The sequence below is a fragment of the Aegilops tauschii genome, chromosome 6, assembly GCF_002575655.3.
Source record: "Aegilops tauschii subsp. strangulata cultivar AL8/78 chromosome 6, Aet v6.0, whole genome shotgun sequence".
Classification (NCBI taxonomy): Eukaryota; Viridiplantae; Streptophyta; class Magnoliopsida; order Poales; family Poaceae; genus Aegilops; species Aegilops tauschii.
In genome coordinates this window covers 269,068,853-269,082,244 of record NC_053040.3, presented here as the reverse complement: position 1 = coordinate 269,082,244, position 13,392 = coordinate 269,068,853, and the positions used below count along the sequence as shown (strand labels likewise).

The window sequence follows — 13,392 nt, the reverse complement described above, 5'->3', positions numbered from 1 at the left end:
ATGCAGTGCATGTTGTTTGGTTGCATACATTAGGTGGGATCTACTTATCTTGTATCATGTGTGATGAGCTTACCATGTACCACCCTAACAAGTGCTCATTGCACCTCACATATGATCACACCAAGAAAACAACACTACAATCATGACGAACTAGACAACGATGATGAAAATTTTCATCCCACACAACCTAAACTGATCAGGAGCCTTGCCTACTCCAACATTGCTCTTTTGGTTGATCAAAAACTTGGAGAAGCATCCTCTGCCTCTTGCCTAGTCTTAAACCCTTCGAAGCAGCTATCTATGTAATGTGTCACTTGTTCATGGCATGTATGCAATGACCTACAAACTCCTAGAACCCTCCCTATGTGCACTACATACCACTTCACCTAGCATGATAGAAGAGCAACAGTTCAAGCGGCTGGCAAAGGGACACAACATATGGAATAGATCAACATAGGATTGCATGATCTTGTGCCCAAAAGGCAGAACTAGTTCATCCTAACTACTATGGTGTCGTCGTCCAAAAGAGGGTGTAATCGTGCCGCCACAAGTTCACCATCGGCATGAGGGGTTAGTTTAAACCACCTCATCAAAATATACAGGCCAACGACAATTCTCAAGCCCTAGCTACCACAAAATTGGCATCGTCATCGCCATCGTCATCATCGATCATCATGCATGTTGTCACCACCACCAGAAACAGCACTAGTAGTATTGCTTGCCCAACCAGGTCCTAAGCCAGAGCACCCTATGGGTGTCCCCCATCCAACGAACCCAAGAGGCCAAGACCATGTGCCATATTGTCCAGCATGTTGCTAAGAGCCACCATCAGAGCCTCTTGACTGAAGCCACCTTGTTTCATGGCAGTGTTGTATAGGGAAGGGTAGACATCGACCGACTTGCTCTCCCTAATGGTGGTTGCACCTCCTTGATGGTGTCAATCATGTTGCTAAAGGCGCTCAACTCCACGTCCATCAAGTCCCCCTCTTCCTCTTCATATCAAGCACATGAACATGATTAGCAGCCTTCTCTGGATTATCAAGGACGATGGTCTTTGACTCATGGGTGTCTAGATGCTCAGGAATAGGTAAACCAAGACACTCGAGCTCATGGCATGCTTGCCAGTATCTAGCTCATATGAGAAGATTTGTTGCATCTGCAAGTAGTTCTGGATGGAAATGTTGAGGAACATGTGTCCTTGGGGTGGTCCTAAGAAATAAACACAGCATGATTAGTTGTGATTGGCATGTTAGACAAGCTTAAACAAGTGGTATGTGAGCTAACCGCGGCGTGGACTCGGCAGTGCTCTAACTCCGACAGGATCGTGTAGGTCTCCTGGTCCTATTATGCGTCGCTAAGGTATCTGAACTTGGTCACTTGGATCCATTTGGCTCTCCACTTCCTAAGGTCGTTGTAGACCAGGGTCGAGGTAACCTCTTGGACGTATAACTCGAACAACTTCTTGGCAACAGAGTTCAAGTGCACCTCCTTGAAGCCCATGTCAGTCTTCACCCCACTGGGTATGAGCTGACACATCTTGTAGGGTGGACAGGAATGGTTGCCATTCCATTGAGTTCTCCCTCCTAGTCATCTTTGCCTTTCCAACCTTGATGGATGCCTTATGTGCAGCACTAGTAAGTATTATGCACCACTAGCACAGATGTAGGATGCCTAGCAGGTATTGGCTCGAGGACATGTGACAGACGCATGTACTCGTCCATCGGAGGCTGGGAGTCCTCAACATAGGACGATGAGAGTTGGCTCTCAGACAACACAATGGCCTGACAAAATTCTTGCATGCTCATGTCCTACAATGGTTAGTTCTACTTGTGAGCTGCGTTGGGATTTTTCCCGAAGAGGAAGGGTGAAGCAGTACAGTAGAGATAAGTATTTCCCATAGTGAGAACCAAGGTTTATCGAACCAAAAGGAGAACCACGCAAATCCTAGTGAACAACACCTGCACACACAAAAGCAAATACTTGCACCAACACGGGCAAGAGGGTTGTCAATCCCCTTGAACTCGTTACTTGCAAGGATCAAATCTTGTATAGGTAGATAGACAAATTGCAAAACAAAATAAAAGTAATTAAATTGCAGAAGGGTATTTTTGGTTTTTATAATATGATTAAAGTAGACCCGGAGGCCATAGTTTTCACTAGAGGTTTATCTCTCTGAAACAATAGCATACACTGGGTAAACAAATTACTGTTGGGCAATTGATAGGAATGCACATAGTTATGACATATTCATGGCAATGATCATGTATATAGGCATCACGTCCGTGACAAGTAGACCGACTCCTCCTTCATCTACTACTATTACTCCACCAATCGACCGCTATCCAGCATGCATCTATGGTATTAAGTTCATGACAAATAGAGTAACGCCTTAAGTAAGATGACATGATCTAGACAAAGTAAACTCAAGCAATATAATTAAACCCAGTCGTTTTACCCTTAAGAGCATCAATACAATATGTGCCTCGCTACCCCTTCTGTTACTGGGTGAGGACACCGCAAGATTGAACCCATTACAAAGCACCTCTCCTACTGAAGATAAATCAATCTAGTTGGCCAAACCAAACGGCTAGATCGGAGAGAAATACAAAGTTATAACAATCATGCATAATAAAGTTCAGAAGGCTCAATTACTTTCAATGAATAATCTGATCATAAACCCATAATTCATCGGATCCCAACAAACACACCGCCAAAGAAGATTACATCGGATAGAACTCTAAGAAGATCGAGGAGAACACTGTATTGAAGATCAAAGAGAGAAAAGAAGCCATCTAGCTACTTAGCTATGGACCCGTAGGTCTGTGGTGAACTACTCACACATCATCGGAAGGCAGCAACGATGATGTAGAAGCTCTCCGTGACCGATTCCCCCTCCAATAGAGTATCGAAAAAGGCCTCTAGATGGGATCGCAGAAGAACAAAAGCTTGCGGCGGTGGAAAAAGTGTTTTGGGTGGCTCTCTGTTGGTTTGGAAATATTTGTGAATTTATAGAGGCAAAATTCGGTCAAACGGAGCTGCGTGGGACCCACAAGCTCAGGGGGCGCCTACCCCGTAGGGCGCGTCCTATGAGCTCATGGCTCCCCGTAGGTCTTCCGGTCTCCTCCTGAACCTTCTAGGGTCCGTTTTGGTCCAGAAAAAATCACCGTAAAATTTCATCGTGTTTGGACTTCGTTTGGTACTGATTTCTTAAAAGCCAAAAACAAGCAAAAAAAATAGGAACTGACACTGGACACTGGATTAATAGGTTAGTCCCAAAAAATAATATAAAATAGCATATAAAGCATCCAAAATTAATAATATAATAGCATAAAACAAATAGATACGTTGGAGACGTATCAGTTACCATCAATACTATAACACACTACACAGTTAGCATATTACACATGGATCATGAAGTTTAACACAACACCATGGATCTTGAAGCTCAAAGCATACCATGAACTTTAACACACTACCACACCTACATATCAATCATACTTGCAAACTAGCAGACTGCACATGCTCTGATTCACAAGCTAATATAACATCTACCATAATATCATCATTGCCGACATGGAAAACAGCATGACCATGATGATACAACTCAAACGTATCTATAACTTTTGTTTGTTCCATGCCATATTTTTGTTTTGTTAAATTGGTATACTTTTGGCACCTATTTAAATCAGTTTATATTATTTTTATGAAATAGCCTATTAACTCATTGCTCGGTATCAGTTGTTGTTCTCTATTGTTTTTGGACTTTGCACAAAATAAATTTTATCGGACTCAAAAAAATCAAACATAGGCCAAGGGTACACACAAGGGCCTCACGCCCTTCCCCTGACAAACAAACGAGGTGGGTCGATTCGTTCGTTGGGAGCAGCTCGCCCTAGGGACCAAATTCGTTCGATCAACCCCTCATCAATTTAGGACCCGCATTACTTGCGACCATTCGACAGGAGGCCACAGACCAACACAGAAGATGTCGAAGTCACTACACGTCAAAGTCGCCACACCAATAAACAATCAAAAACTCTTCTTAAAAAACACTCGAACATGTCAAAGTCGCCATACCAATAAACAGTCAAAAACTCTTCTTAAAAAACACACGAACGCCCAAAATCTGAAGGGAACCAATGTGGACACAAACCCTTCGTCGGCACCCGATCTGACATTGTAAGCCAAGGAAGGACCTTATTCCAACACGCCATCGACACCACCACCACCACCTCATCGATGCCGCTGAAGAATAATAAAACAACACAGGTCGAGGTAGCAACTGTGGCGGCTAGGGTTGGGAGGCGGTGGCGGCTGTAGCAACTATGCGAGATCAGTGCTGGATGAACAGCCCCACGAGACAGCTATGGAATATTCACCGTCATCACTCAGGCTCAGCCAGAGGCCAGCAAGGGAAGCAAACATAGATCAGAAAAGCGCACCATATTGCTGCAACAACGACCAGAGTCATCAGCAAGTTAAATTGTTGTCATAGATATCGCCAGATTATGATATATAGAGGTCTCCTTTAAGTCGAAAATACGACAGTACGTACTCGATAACGCATTCAACAGCTCCTAAGGCTAAGTTCCAGCTAAGTCAAACACAAAACAAAACAGTCTCGAAAGGGTCACATGACTACACCCTTCAGATACCCACAGCCTCTGCAGACAACGATTCATCAGGACCCACCAAAGCCAACCAAGGCCTCAGTTCTCCTCGTCCTCATCCTCCTCAGCATCCTCCCCATCAGATCCCTGCAAACATAAAAGGAGAGCGATAAGCTACCCGTGTAAGTATGGCCAATACTAAAACTCAACACTAGTTGCTTTGCTGAACTGCAAAGACAGAGCTTACCTCTTCATCCTCGTCATCTCCTTCAAACTCTTCAACCTCCTGCAACAAGAGATCTTTTAAGGGCCAGGCATATAAGGAAATAAAATAAAATTATGCACCAAATCAAACATAATACTGACATTGTTGAAATATTTCAATGGGTTCGGCCACAAATCTTCTTTGATGATCTCTGCCACCTGCACAGTTCAAAAATCATAAGATATCCCGTAAGTGTCTGCAAGACCAGAGAGCTCATAACGCAAATTGCCAAATCATCAGGATAAATAAACACTACAAGTTAACTAGCAAAGGCCAGACAAGTGAAATAATAATTTTGTTACCTCATCTTGCACCCCATCAGCAAGGCTCTTGTGCTCTGTATCAGTGAACCAGGTGAAGAAACTGCAAGAAAAACAGTATAGAAGTTTTTTTTTTCAGATCTTGCCTACCAACCTCTCAGAAATCACAAATGAGACATGTAACAAGGTTCACAACAAAAAAATGTTGTTCAACGGCATACTACCTGAGCATTTTTGTAGATGCTCATGCCATAAAAATTATAATGAATATGGCAGAATAAGATGGTATTTTCTAAATGACCCAATATCTATAAAATTCGGAAAACGCTTCTTTCCAACCGACTGATCTCACGCGATTGTAAGCCGCGTCTAGCGATCGACACGTGTCCTAGGCCCCACGCGCCAGTTATCCATCCGCCTTATCCCACGCAGCAGCGCACAACCACACAGTTTCCTGCTCGCGTCTTCGTCTTCCTCGCTCGCTTTTCTGCCTCTCTCTCCTTTCTCGTTCCCTCCCCCCTTCTCTAGATCGAGGCAAACAACGGCAAATTGATGGCCACCGCTGCCGCAAGCTTTCTGCTCCCCTCCGCTGCTTCTCCTGCCCGCCGCTGCAAAGCAAAGGACGGCCACCGCTAGCCACAATTGCTGTAGTGGAGTGCTGCAACGAGAGTCTATGTCGGTCCTTATTTCTACAGTCAACAGCGGTCACCGGACTTGTTGCAACTGCGGGTCGCCGTGCCGCCGCCGCCGACGCACATGCTGCAAGGGCAACCATTGAGGCTGCAGCGGAGGTCGCGTTCACGCACTGGTGCCGGTGACTCCTCGTGCAGTGCTGGCCGCCTGCTCGCGGAGCTGCAACGGCGCTGCAATGGAGCACTAATCAGCGGCTCTTTGGAGCTGCAATGCAGCTCCTGGCGCTGCAACGGAGCACTCGCCGGCGGCTCCTGGCGCTGCCATGCCATGGAGCGCTTGCCAGAGGCTCTCGGAGCTGCGATGCAGCTCCCGCGCTGCCATACCATGGAGCGGTTGCCAGCGGCTCTCGGAGCAGCGATGCAGCTCCCGGCGCTGCAAAACGGAGTGTTCGCCGGTGGTTCTCAGCGCTGCAATGGAGCGCTCGCCGGCAGCTCTCGAGAGCTGCTATGCAGCTCCCAGCGCTGCAAATGGAGCGCTCGCCGGCGGCTCTCGAAGCTGCAATGCAGCGCTCGGTGTTGCAATAGAGACGCTCGCCGGCGGTGCCCTGGTGCTGCGGTGAAGCGCTAGGCGACGGGTTTCATGGTGTTGTGATGCAGCGCTTTGCCACCGGCGGCCGCGAGCGGTGGCGGCCCGTTGCAGCACAAGGGGATGGGATGCATGTTTCTCTGTAGCAGCACCGGCGAGTGCTCCGTTGCGGATGTTGAAGCGGATGAATCCACTGCGGGGGTGCAGGAGAGCAATGCGGGATACGCGAGGCCTAGCGCGACGGTTGCGATGGGGCGCATCTAACGGTCATGGAGGCGACTTACGTTTCCCTCAAATCAGCCGGTTTACGCCTAGCACTCGCCATAAAATTCACCAGGCGTTTGTCAATTAAGACCGCAGAAGGAACAACTTAATACAGTAGGGCAGTATAGGGGGCTATAATACTACCTCTGTACCAAATTATAAGACGTTTTTGCAGCTCAATTTAAACTGGAGAGACATCTTATATTTCGGTACAGAAGGAGCAACATAATACAAGGTTCACATACTACCTCTGTACCAAATTATAAGACGTTTTTGCAGCTCAATTTAAACTGGAGAGACATCTTATATTTCGGTACAGAAGGAGCAACATAATACAAGGTTCACATACTTAACAAAGCTAGACATTATTTTGGTGCCGCGGGAAATCTGTCTCAGGCTCTTAGCACAAGCATTCTTGAAGCAGCAGGACGAATAGAAATGGAAGATAATTACACTTAGTTATAATTTATGCCAAGGAAAAGATGAAGATGAGCATGTGGGCCATAAAAAGCTCATAGGACTGAAAGAAATCAGGTCACAGATATATGCATGCAAAATGCTTGCAGCATTTTTATACACTTAATCATTTAAAGCATCAATTTGACTTCAATAATACTGTATATTTCCTACTTTCACGAAGACCTTGCACAATTGCTAATGACCATTCTGTAGCGAAGGTCCAAAGTAACCCAGTTCCACTAGCTTTTCACAAACTGCTATAGAATGAACGTCGTCACAGCATGAAAACTGTATATTTGATTATTTAGTCATGTGATAAGCAACAGTAATAATCATTCACCACCATTTTAACATAATACACATCCTACAGTATGGTGTCAATGAATAGCACCAAATACTTCAACTTCACCATCCATCTGCAGCAATCATGGCAAGATAAGCAACTAACCTTTCTTCAACCAATGGACGCTTGCTTCCTTTCTTCTTAATGGCATTCCCATTAATTTCCTGTATATACATAAGAGCATTAGACTTTCTCCATCCAAGCCAGTGCTAAGATATATATCTTAAGAGAGAGGGCACAATACCATTCCCTCCTTCCACTTAATGGAAGTGGCATTTATTGTGGTTGTTCCATCATCAGCAAAGGCATATGACTTGGTAAGCTTTCTGTCTTCAAAGTACGGATTCTCAGAGAAGTTCTGCATTTCAAAACAAAAAGGAGATAATGAGTATAATAAAGATGAAAGATTGAACGCTTTATCAACAATAGACTTTGAATTGGGCTGAAAAAGGCCATTATTCGCCTTTCTTCACTAGCTCCCCTAAGCATAGGTTATGCCATTGTGGAAAACAGCATTTTATCGGTTGCATCTAGTTTATATTACTTCCTTTCGCCCTAGACACAAGTGATGCAATTAAGACATCATAATTCCCAAGAGGGAATGGTACTTACAAGAGTGATGGAGTAGCCTGACTTGACATCTTTAGAGTCATCAACATCAACAGATTCCAAGTACTTGAACATCTATTATAACAGATAAAATGTTACATAATATTTTAAATAAAACAGAACCCCGCTTCATACCAAAGAAATAAAATACCTTTTGATCCTCTTCAGTCAAAAGCTCACTGAGAAGAGGATGACTTAGAAACTGCAAGCAGCACATAACAAAATACATAAGAACGTAAACATGTTGACTGGCAACTGCAACAAACATCAAAGCTGCCATGCATAATAAATAGTCTGCATACCGCTGTCAGCCAAAAGTCTGGAATTGTTTTGATGATGTCACACCTCCGAAGATAGACAGGTCTGCGAATCTCACTGTACTTCTGCTCAACCTCCAAAACCTTATCACTTGCTTCTTCATTAACCTGTTAGCAATGGATGAAATTAACATAAGCCTGTCCACTTCCCATTGGGCATCAAAAAAAGAGCAGGTACAAAGAAGGTTTTACATGACAGCTTAACTTCAAAACACAAAACAAACTAGGAACAGTTATAAAAGTAAGTATGGATGAACTCAACATCTCCTAATGGATTTGAAGGGCCATAAAAAGTGGAAGGTGAAAGTGGAGTCACTTTGGGATATCATATCAATGCTACGCCTGGCTCACAGGTATCTGAGCAATTCTTCCTGTTAAACTATAGGTCTAACTGAATCAAATTCCACAATGTCTCAGAACGATATGCTTTTTTCCTTTTCCACTCTCATTTCTACTCCAATAAAAACTGCAGTCAAGTACGTATAGGTATAATGAGGATTAATTGCCCTGGTGGCAACAACCCGGTTAACGCCAGAAACCGAATACAATAACCTAGCCCAGAAAATTATAGAACAAGCTGTATATATTGTGGGCAATATGAGCATACTATGTTTCTATCAACCAGACGAAATTGAATAACAGTTGGTCAAGGAATAATTGGTGAGTAAAATTGGCCGGGGAAGCAAATAGAACATCTAAACAACGCAGTCGGTATCTTTCTGTTTGGTGTATTTGACAAGATACTTAGCAGCAATACAGCAAAAAAGCAAGCAAAAATTGACGCTTATTGTGTTTGTCTATATATGTCTAAATCAAGGAAAGCAACATACACACTATCTATACTCAACCAGTTATCAGTAACAATTGACCTTTACATCCAAAATTTGGATTAAACAATTCAAACTCATTACTAACAGCTCCCTTGCCAGAGGGTGGTAGCCAGTCTAAAATCCAGTTCTTGCAGACCACACTCGGGAACCAATATGGGGCCGAGAAATGAAAATCCAGACTTACTTCTGCAATCACTTCCATCCGGGAAGTTCAATTGCTAATTGACACCTACTTGACGCCACTAAGTTATTAGAGTTAGGACATACCATCCAAAAGAGGAGTAAGGCAATTGAATTTGAATAATACATTAGATGTTTATTGCATTTCAAAATGTTTATTGAATTGATGTAAACCCTCAAACCGCCTACCTATAAACCCTTGATTGCACGTCCACTATGAAACCTCCTAAATAATTTGGCATACCTTTGAATACTCTAAAATTTAAACTGTCACTTGCCAGAAGCTTACGCGTGAATCAGGCGATAGAATACACTCGTCAGTTCCTATAGGTTCGAACGACAAAATTCACAACATCACAGCTTTTGAGCAAGTACTGCCCGCAATAATCACGCGCAGCTGCGACCACCAGTCCGCACAGCTATGCAACGAGTGTCAGAGAAGTCTACCAAACCGTACTCAGCAACCCCTCCACTAAATTACGTACTCCGGAATTTGACGCAATCACCCGCTCCAATAAGCCCACTTAGAAATCCAGCTGTGCATCCACCCCAACACTGACGACGCAACAAAATAGATCGAGAACTCAGAGAGGGGCAGCTCACCTTCTCGAGCTCGTCCTGGATCTCCTGGAGCCTCTCGATGGAGAGGACGAGGGCACCGTCGATCTGCTCGTTCTCCTCGCCGACGTCGGTATCGGTCTTGGCCTTCTTCCCCTTGTCCGCCGGCGCCGTCATAGTCGCCTGTCTCTAGGGTTTTAGCCTCCGACCTGCGCCGCGAGAGCGAGAGGGAGTGTGTGCGTTTGTTAGAAGCGGGTAGAGCAGAAGGGAGGCGGAGCTGCGGGATTTTATAGCAGACGGCGCGGAGATACGCGTCGGGTCGGGATTGAGGCGATTTGGGGTGGGCTGGGCCGTTGGATTCGCGTGGTTTTGTCCATACGCCAGGGTTTTCTAAAACCCTAACCCTAAGGATCGGGCGTGCGGGTCTTGTCTTGTTGGGTTCGGCCACACAACTGCTTGGGCCATTTTTACACACGAGCTTCTCAGAGCAACTCCAGCCGTTGGTCCCCGAAGGGGCTCGAAAAATCGCCGTCTGAAGATGAACCGGTGATAAAAATTAGTTTGAGGGCGATCGGGTTCCCAGCCGGCACCCCAGGGTCGCCCCAGTCGCCTTTTTTAAATATTTTTTAAAAGAAACTCGGCTAAAATTCGGCAAAACATTACAAAGATTCGCCAAACATGACATAAACTTCGGCTAAAATTGGGCTCAACGCGGCGTAGTCGCCGTCGTCGCCGTCGCCGCTGTCGTTGTAGCGACCCGACCCGAATGGATCAAGTCTCTGTGCTTAAGTGTCATCCCTGGATCGGTATGCTGACACACAGTACTCGAGGATTTATAACAGAGGTAAATCACATGCATAAAGTAACGTAAATACTATTACCTCAATCCAAATAGCGGAAGTAGCAAGGTTGTGGATTCCCATCAACACCAACGACAAAGTTGAGTGTAGAAATCATAACCCTAACGAATCACTTACTCGTCGTAAGATATCCTGCAACATGAAACGTTGCAGCCCGAAAACGGGTCAGCACATGGAATATGCTGGCAAATTCACACCATAGACAAAAATAATGAACAAAGGCTATCACTACATGCATATATGGCTGGTGGAAAAGCTCTATGGTTATAATGTTTTTGCGAAAAGCCAATTTTTCCCTACTTCAAAGGAATAAATTTTATTTAACTATCATGGTGGTTGTGAAACATTGAGATGGTTGACAGCATCTCAATCCCAATTAAGTATCATCATTAACCCAACAATATTAATTAAAGTAACATGATGAGATCAACGGGATAATCCAAGAACTAGATACTCAAGATGTCCATAACCGGGGACACGGCTAACCATGATTAGTTTGTACACTCTGCAGAGGTTTGCGCACTTTTCCCCACAAGACTCGATCGCCTCCGCTTGATTCTCGCACTGCATGATGTTTGAGAAACGGATGACCGAGACACAGTCTTTCAGGAACAATCACTCTTTACTCTGGGTGGACCGGTACACCTACTTTCCCCTACATCTGCTAGCCCACCTCTTCAAGAGATCATGTAACCTACTCAACTATGCTAGAGCCCATAATAGCTTGTGGCTGCACACGGAAGTTTCCAGCATGAATAATCTTATGATCCCTTTGAGCCTGGGTGGCGGTCCTTATACAAACAGACAACACTGGGCTCTCCAGGTGCCTCAATCCACCCAGATGTGAGTTTTAGTTGCCACCTTAAGTAAACCATTAATTAACAATCTCACATCTGTCATGAATATCTCTCAAACCCAATCCACGTCTACGAGCATAGCACGGCAATATAATAGCAACGTAGAAGTAACTCCAAAGGGTTTGATTGTAAACAGGGCAATAGGTACTACCTCATCAACTACTTCCCAATACCCACATGTTAATCAGATCCTAATCATGCAATTGTTCGAGGGTTGAATCTAATGCATAAAAAAAACTGGGTATAAAAGGGGTATGATCAAAGTGTGAACTTGCCTGCAATGTTGATGAAGATGATTCGCACTCAAAACTCTTATAGATCTACTCGTCACACTCCGGTCAATCTATCGTAAACAAGCAATAGTAACTACACATAAGCAATCACTCAAAAGATCGAGAAGAACGAAGAAGAAGATTCGGGAAACATCAAAACCAAGCAAATAACTCTTGCAACATAAAACAATTTCTAACAGTACCAAAATTATATGAATTTGGCCTTATCAGAAAGTTTAGGTCAAGAGCTTCGATTTGCAAAAAGAATCAACTAAATCGGAGCTACGAAACTTAAGTTATGAACAAAAGAAGTTCAAATACAAATCTGTTTGAAATCAAATTTTAAAAACTTTCAAAAACATGTTTAAGTTGTTTAACTGGATAGAGGGGATCGTAACGAAAAAGTGGGCGTTGGTTTCATAAAAAACGGAGGTACGGATAAAAAGATATGATCAAAAGAAATTTGACTATGAAACAAATTTCGAAATTTGAAAATTAAAAAAAATTGATGTGACAGGTTCACTGGATAGGTGAAAACAAGACGAAACTATAGACGCTGGTTTCATCTAATTTGGATGAACGAGTAAAAAGTTCTATTTGAAAAATCAGGGCCAAGCTGTTTTATAGAAGAAAAAAAATAGCTACGGATAAAAGAATTCTAGATATAACGTATAAATACAGAGAACGGATAAATATACCTTTATAAGTATAGAAAAGACGACTTCGGAGTGTGGAGACAACTTCAAAAGTCCCGCCGGAGAGGAGAAACATATTTTTAGCTAGTCAAACCAAAATATTAATTTAACCCGCAATGGATAATTTTTGAAGGCTCCATGGGTCTATATTTATAGGTGCGAAGGAGGTTTAGGGGTTAAAGGCTAGGCAATGTGGGACTAAATGTAGACGAACAAATAAAATAAACGGGGAACGCATGGGCTAAAAGCACCACGGGCCGGCTGCGCACGCGTACACTGCAGTTTTTTTTTAAACAAAAATCGGCCTAAGTAAAAAAAATAAAAAGGATGGATGGGCCTGGCCCATTTAGGAGAGGGAAAAACAAATGAGGCGCCCGCTGCCACTATGCTACGCGTGTGGGCGGTAAATAACTATGGGCTGCATGTACAGTTTTTTTTAAATTGAAATAGAAGGAAAACCGGATAAAGAAAAATAAATTAAAACTTTATATAGGCATATTATATATCAAAATTTTCATAAAAAGATTTTCTACAACATGAACATTTTTGTAAAGTCAAATAAAATCCTCACAGATTTAAATAAAGCAAAAAGTGCTACTGCCTTAATAAAATCCAATAAAAATCATTTTTAAAATACCAAAATGATTTTAAATTTATTTCTCTCCAATTTTCTGATGTAGGGAATCATGTTACCCTATTTTATGTATATTTTTATTTTGAAGAGAAATAATTTGAATAAAACTCAAATAAGTCCAATATTGGAAAAATAATTTCAATGGGACTTTGAATTTAATC

General features: G+C 43.2%; 1 protein-coding gene across 1 annotated transcript; it reads right to left on the bottom strand.

Annotated features, from left to right (window-relative positions):
* Positions 1–4,470: 4,470 nt before the first annotated feature.
* Positions 4,471–10,195, bottom strand: LOC109780761 (NAP1-related protein 2). The gene is made up of 10 exons (XM_020339343.4): positions 9,959–10,195; positions 8,331–8,453; positions 8,180–8,230; positions 8,032–8,103; positions 7,664–7,777; positions 7,525–7,583; positions 5,178–5,238; positions 4,977–5,033; positions 4,858–4,896; positions 4,471–4,757 (listed from the first exon to the last, which is right to left on the bottom strand). Exons 1-10 carry the CDS (start codon positions 10,088–10,090, stop codon positions 4,710–4,712), a joined length of 756 nt encoding a protein of 251 aa, XP_020194932.1. The 5' UTR covers positions 10,091–10,195; the 3' UTR covers positions 4,471–4,709.
* Between the last annotated feature and the right edge of the window lie 3,197 nt (positions 10,196–13,392).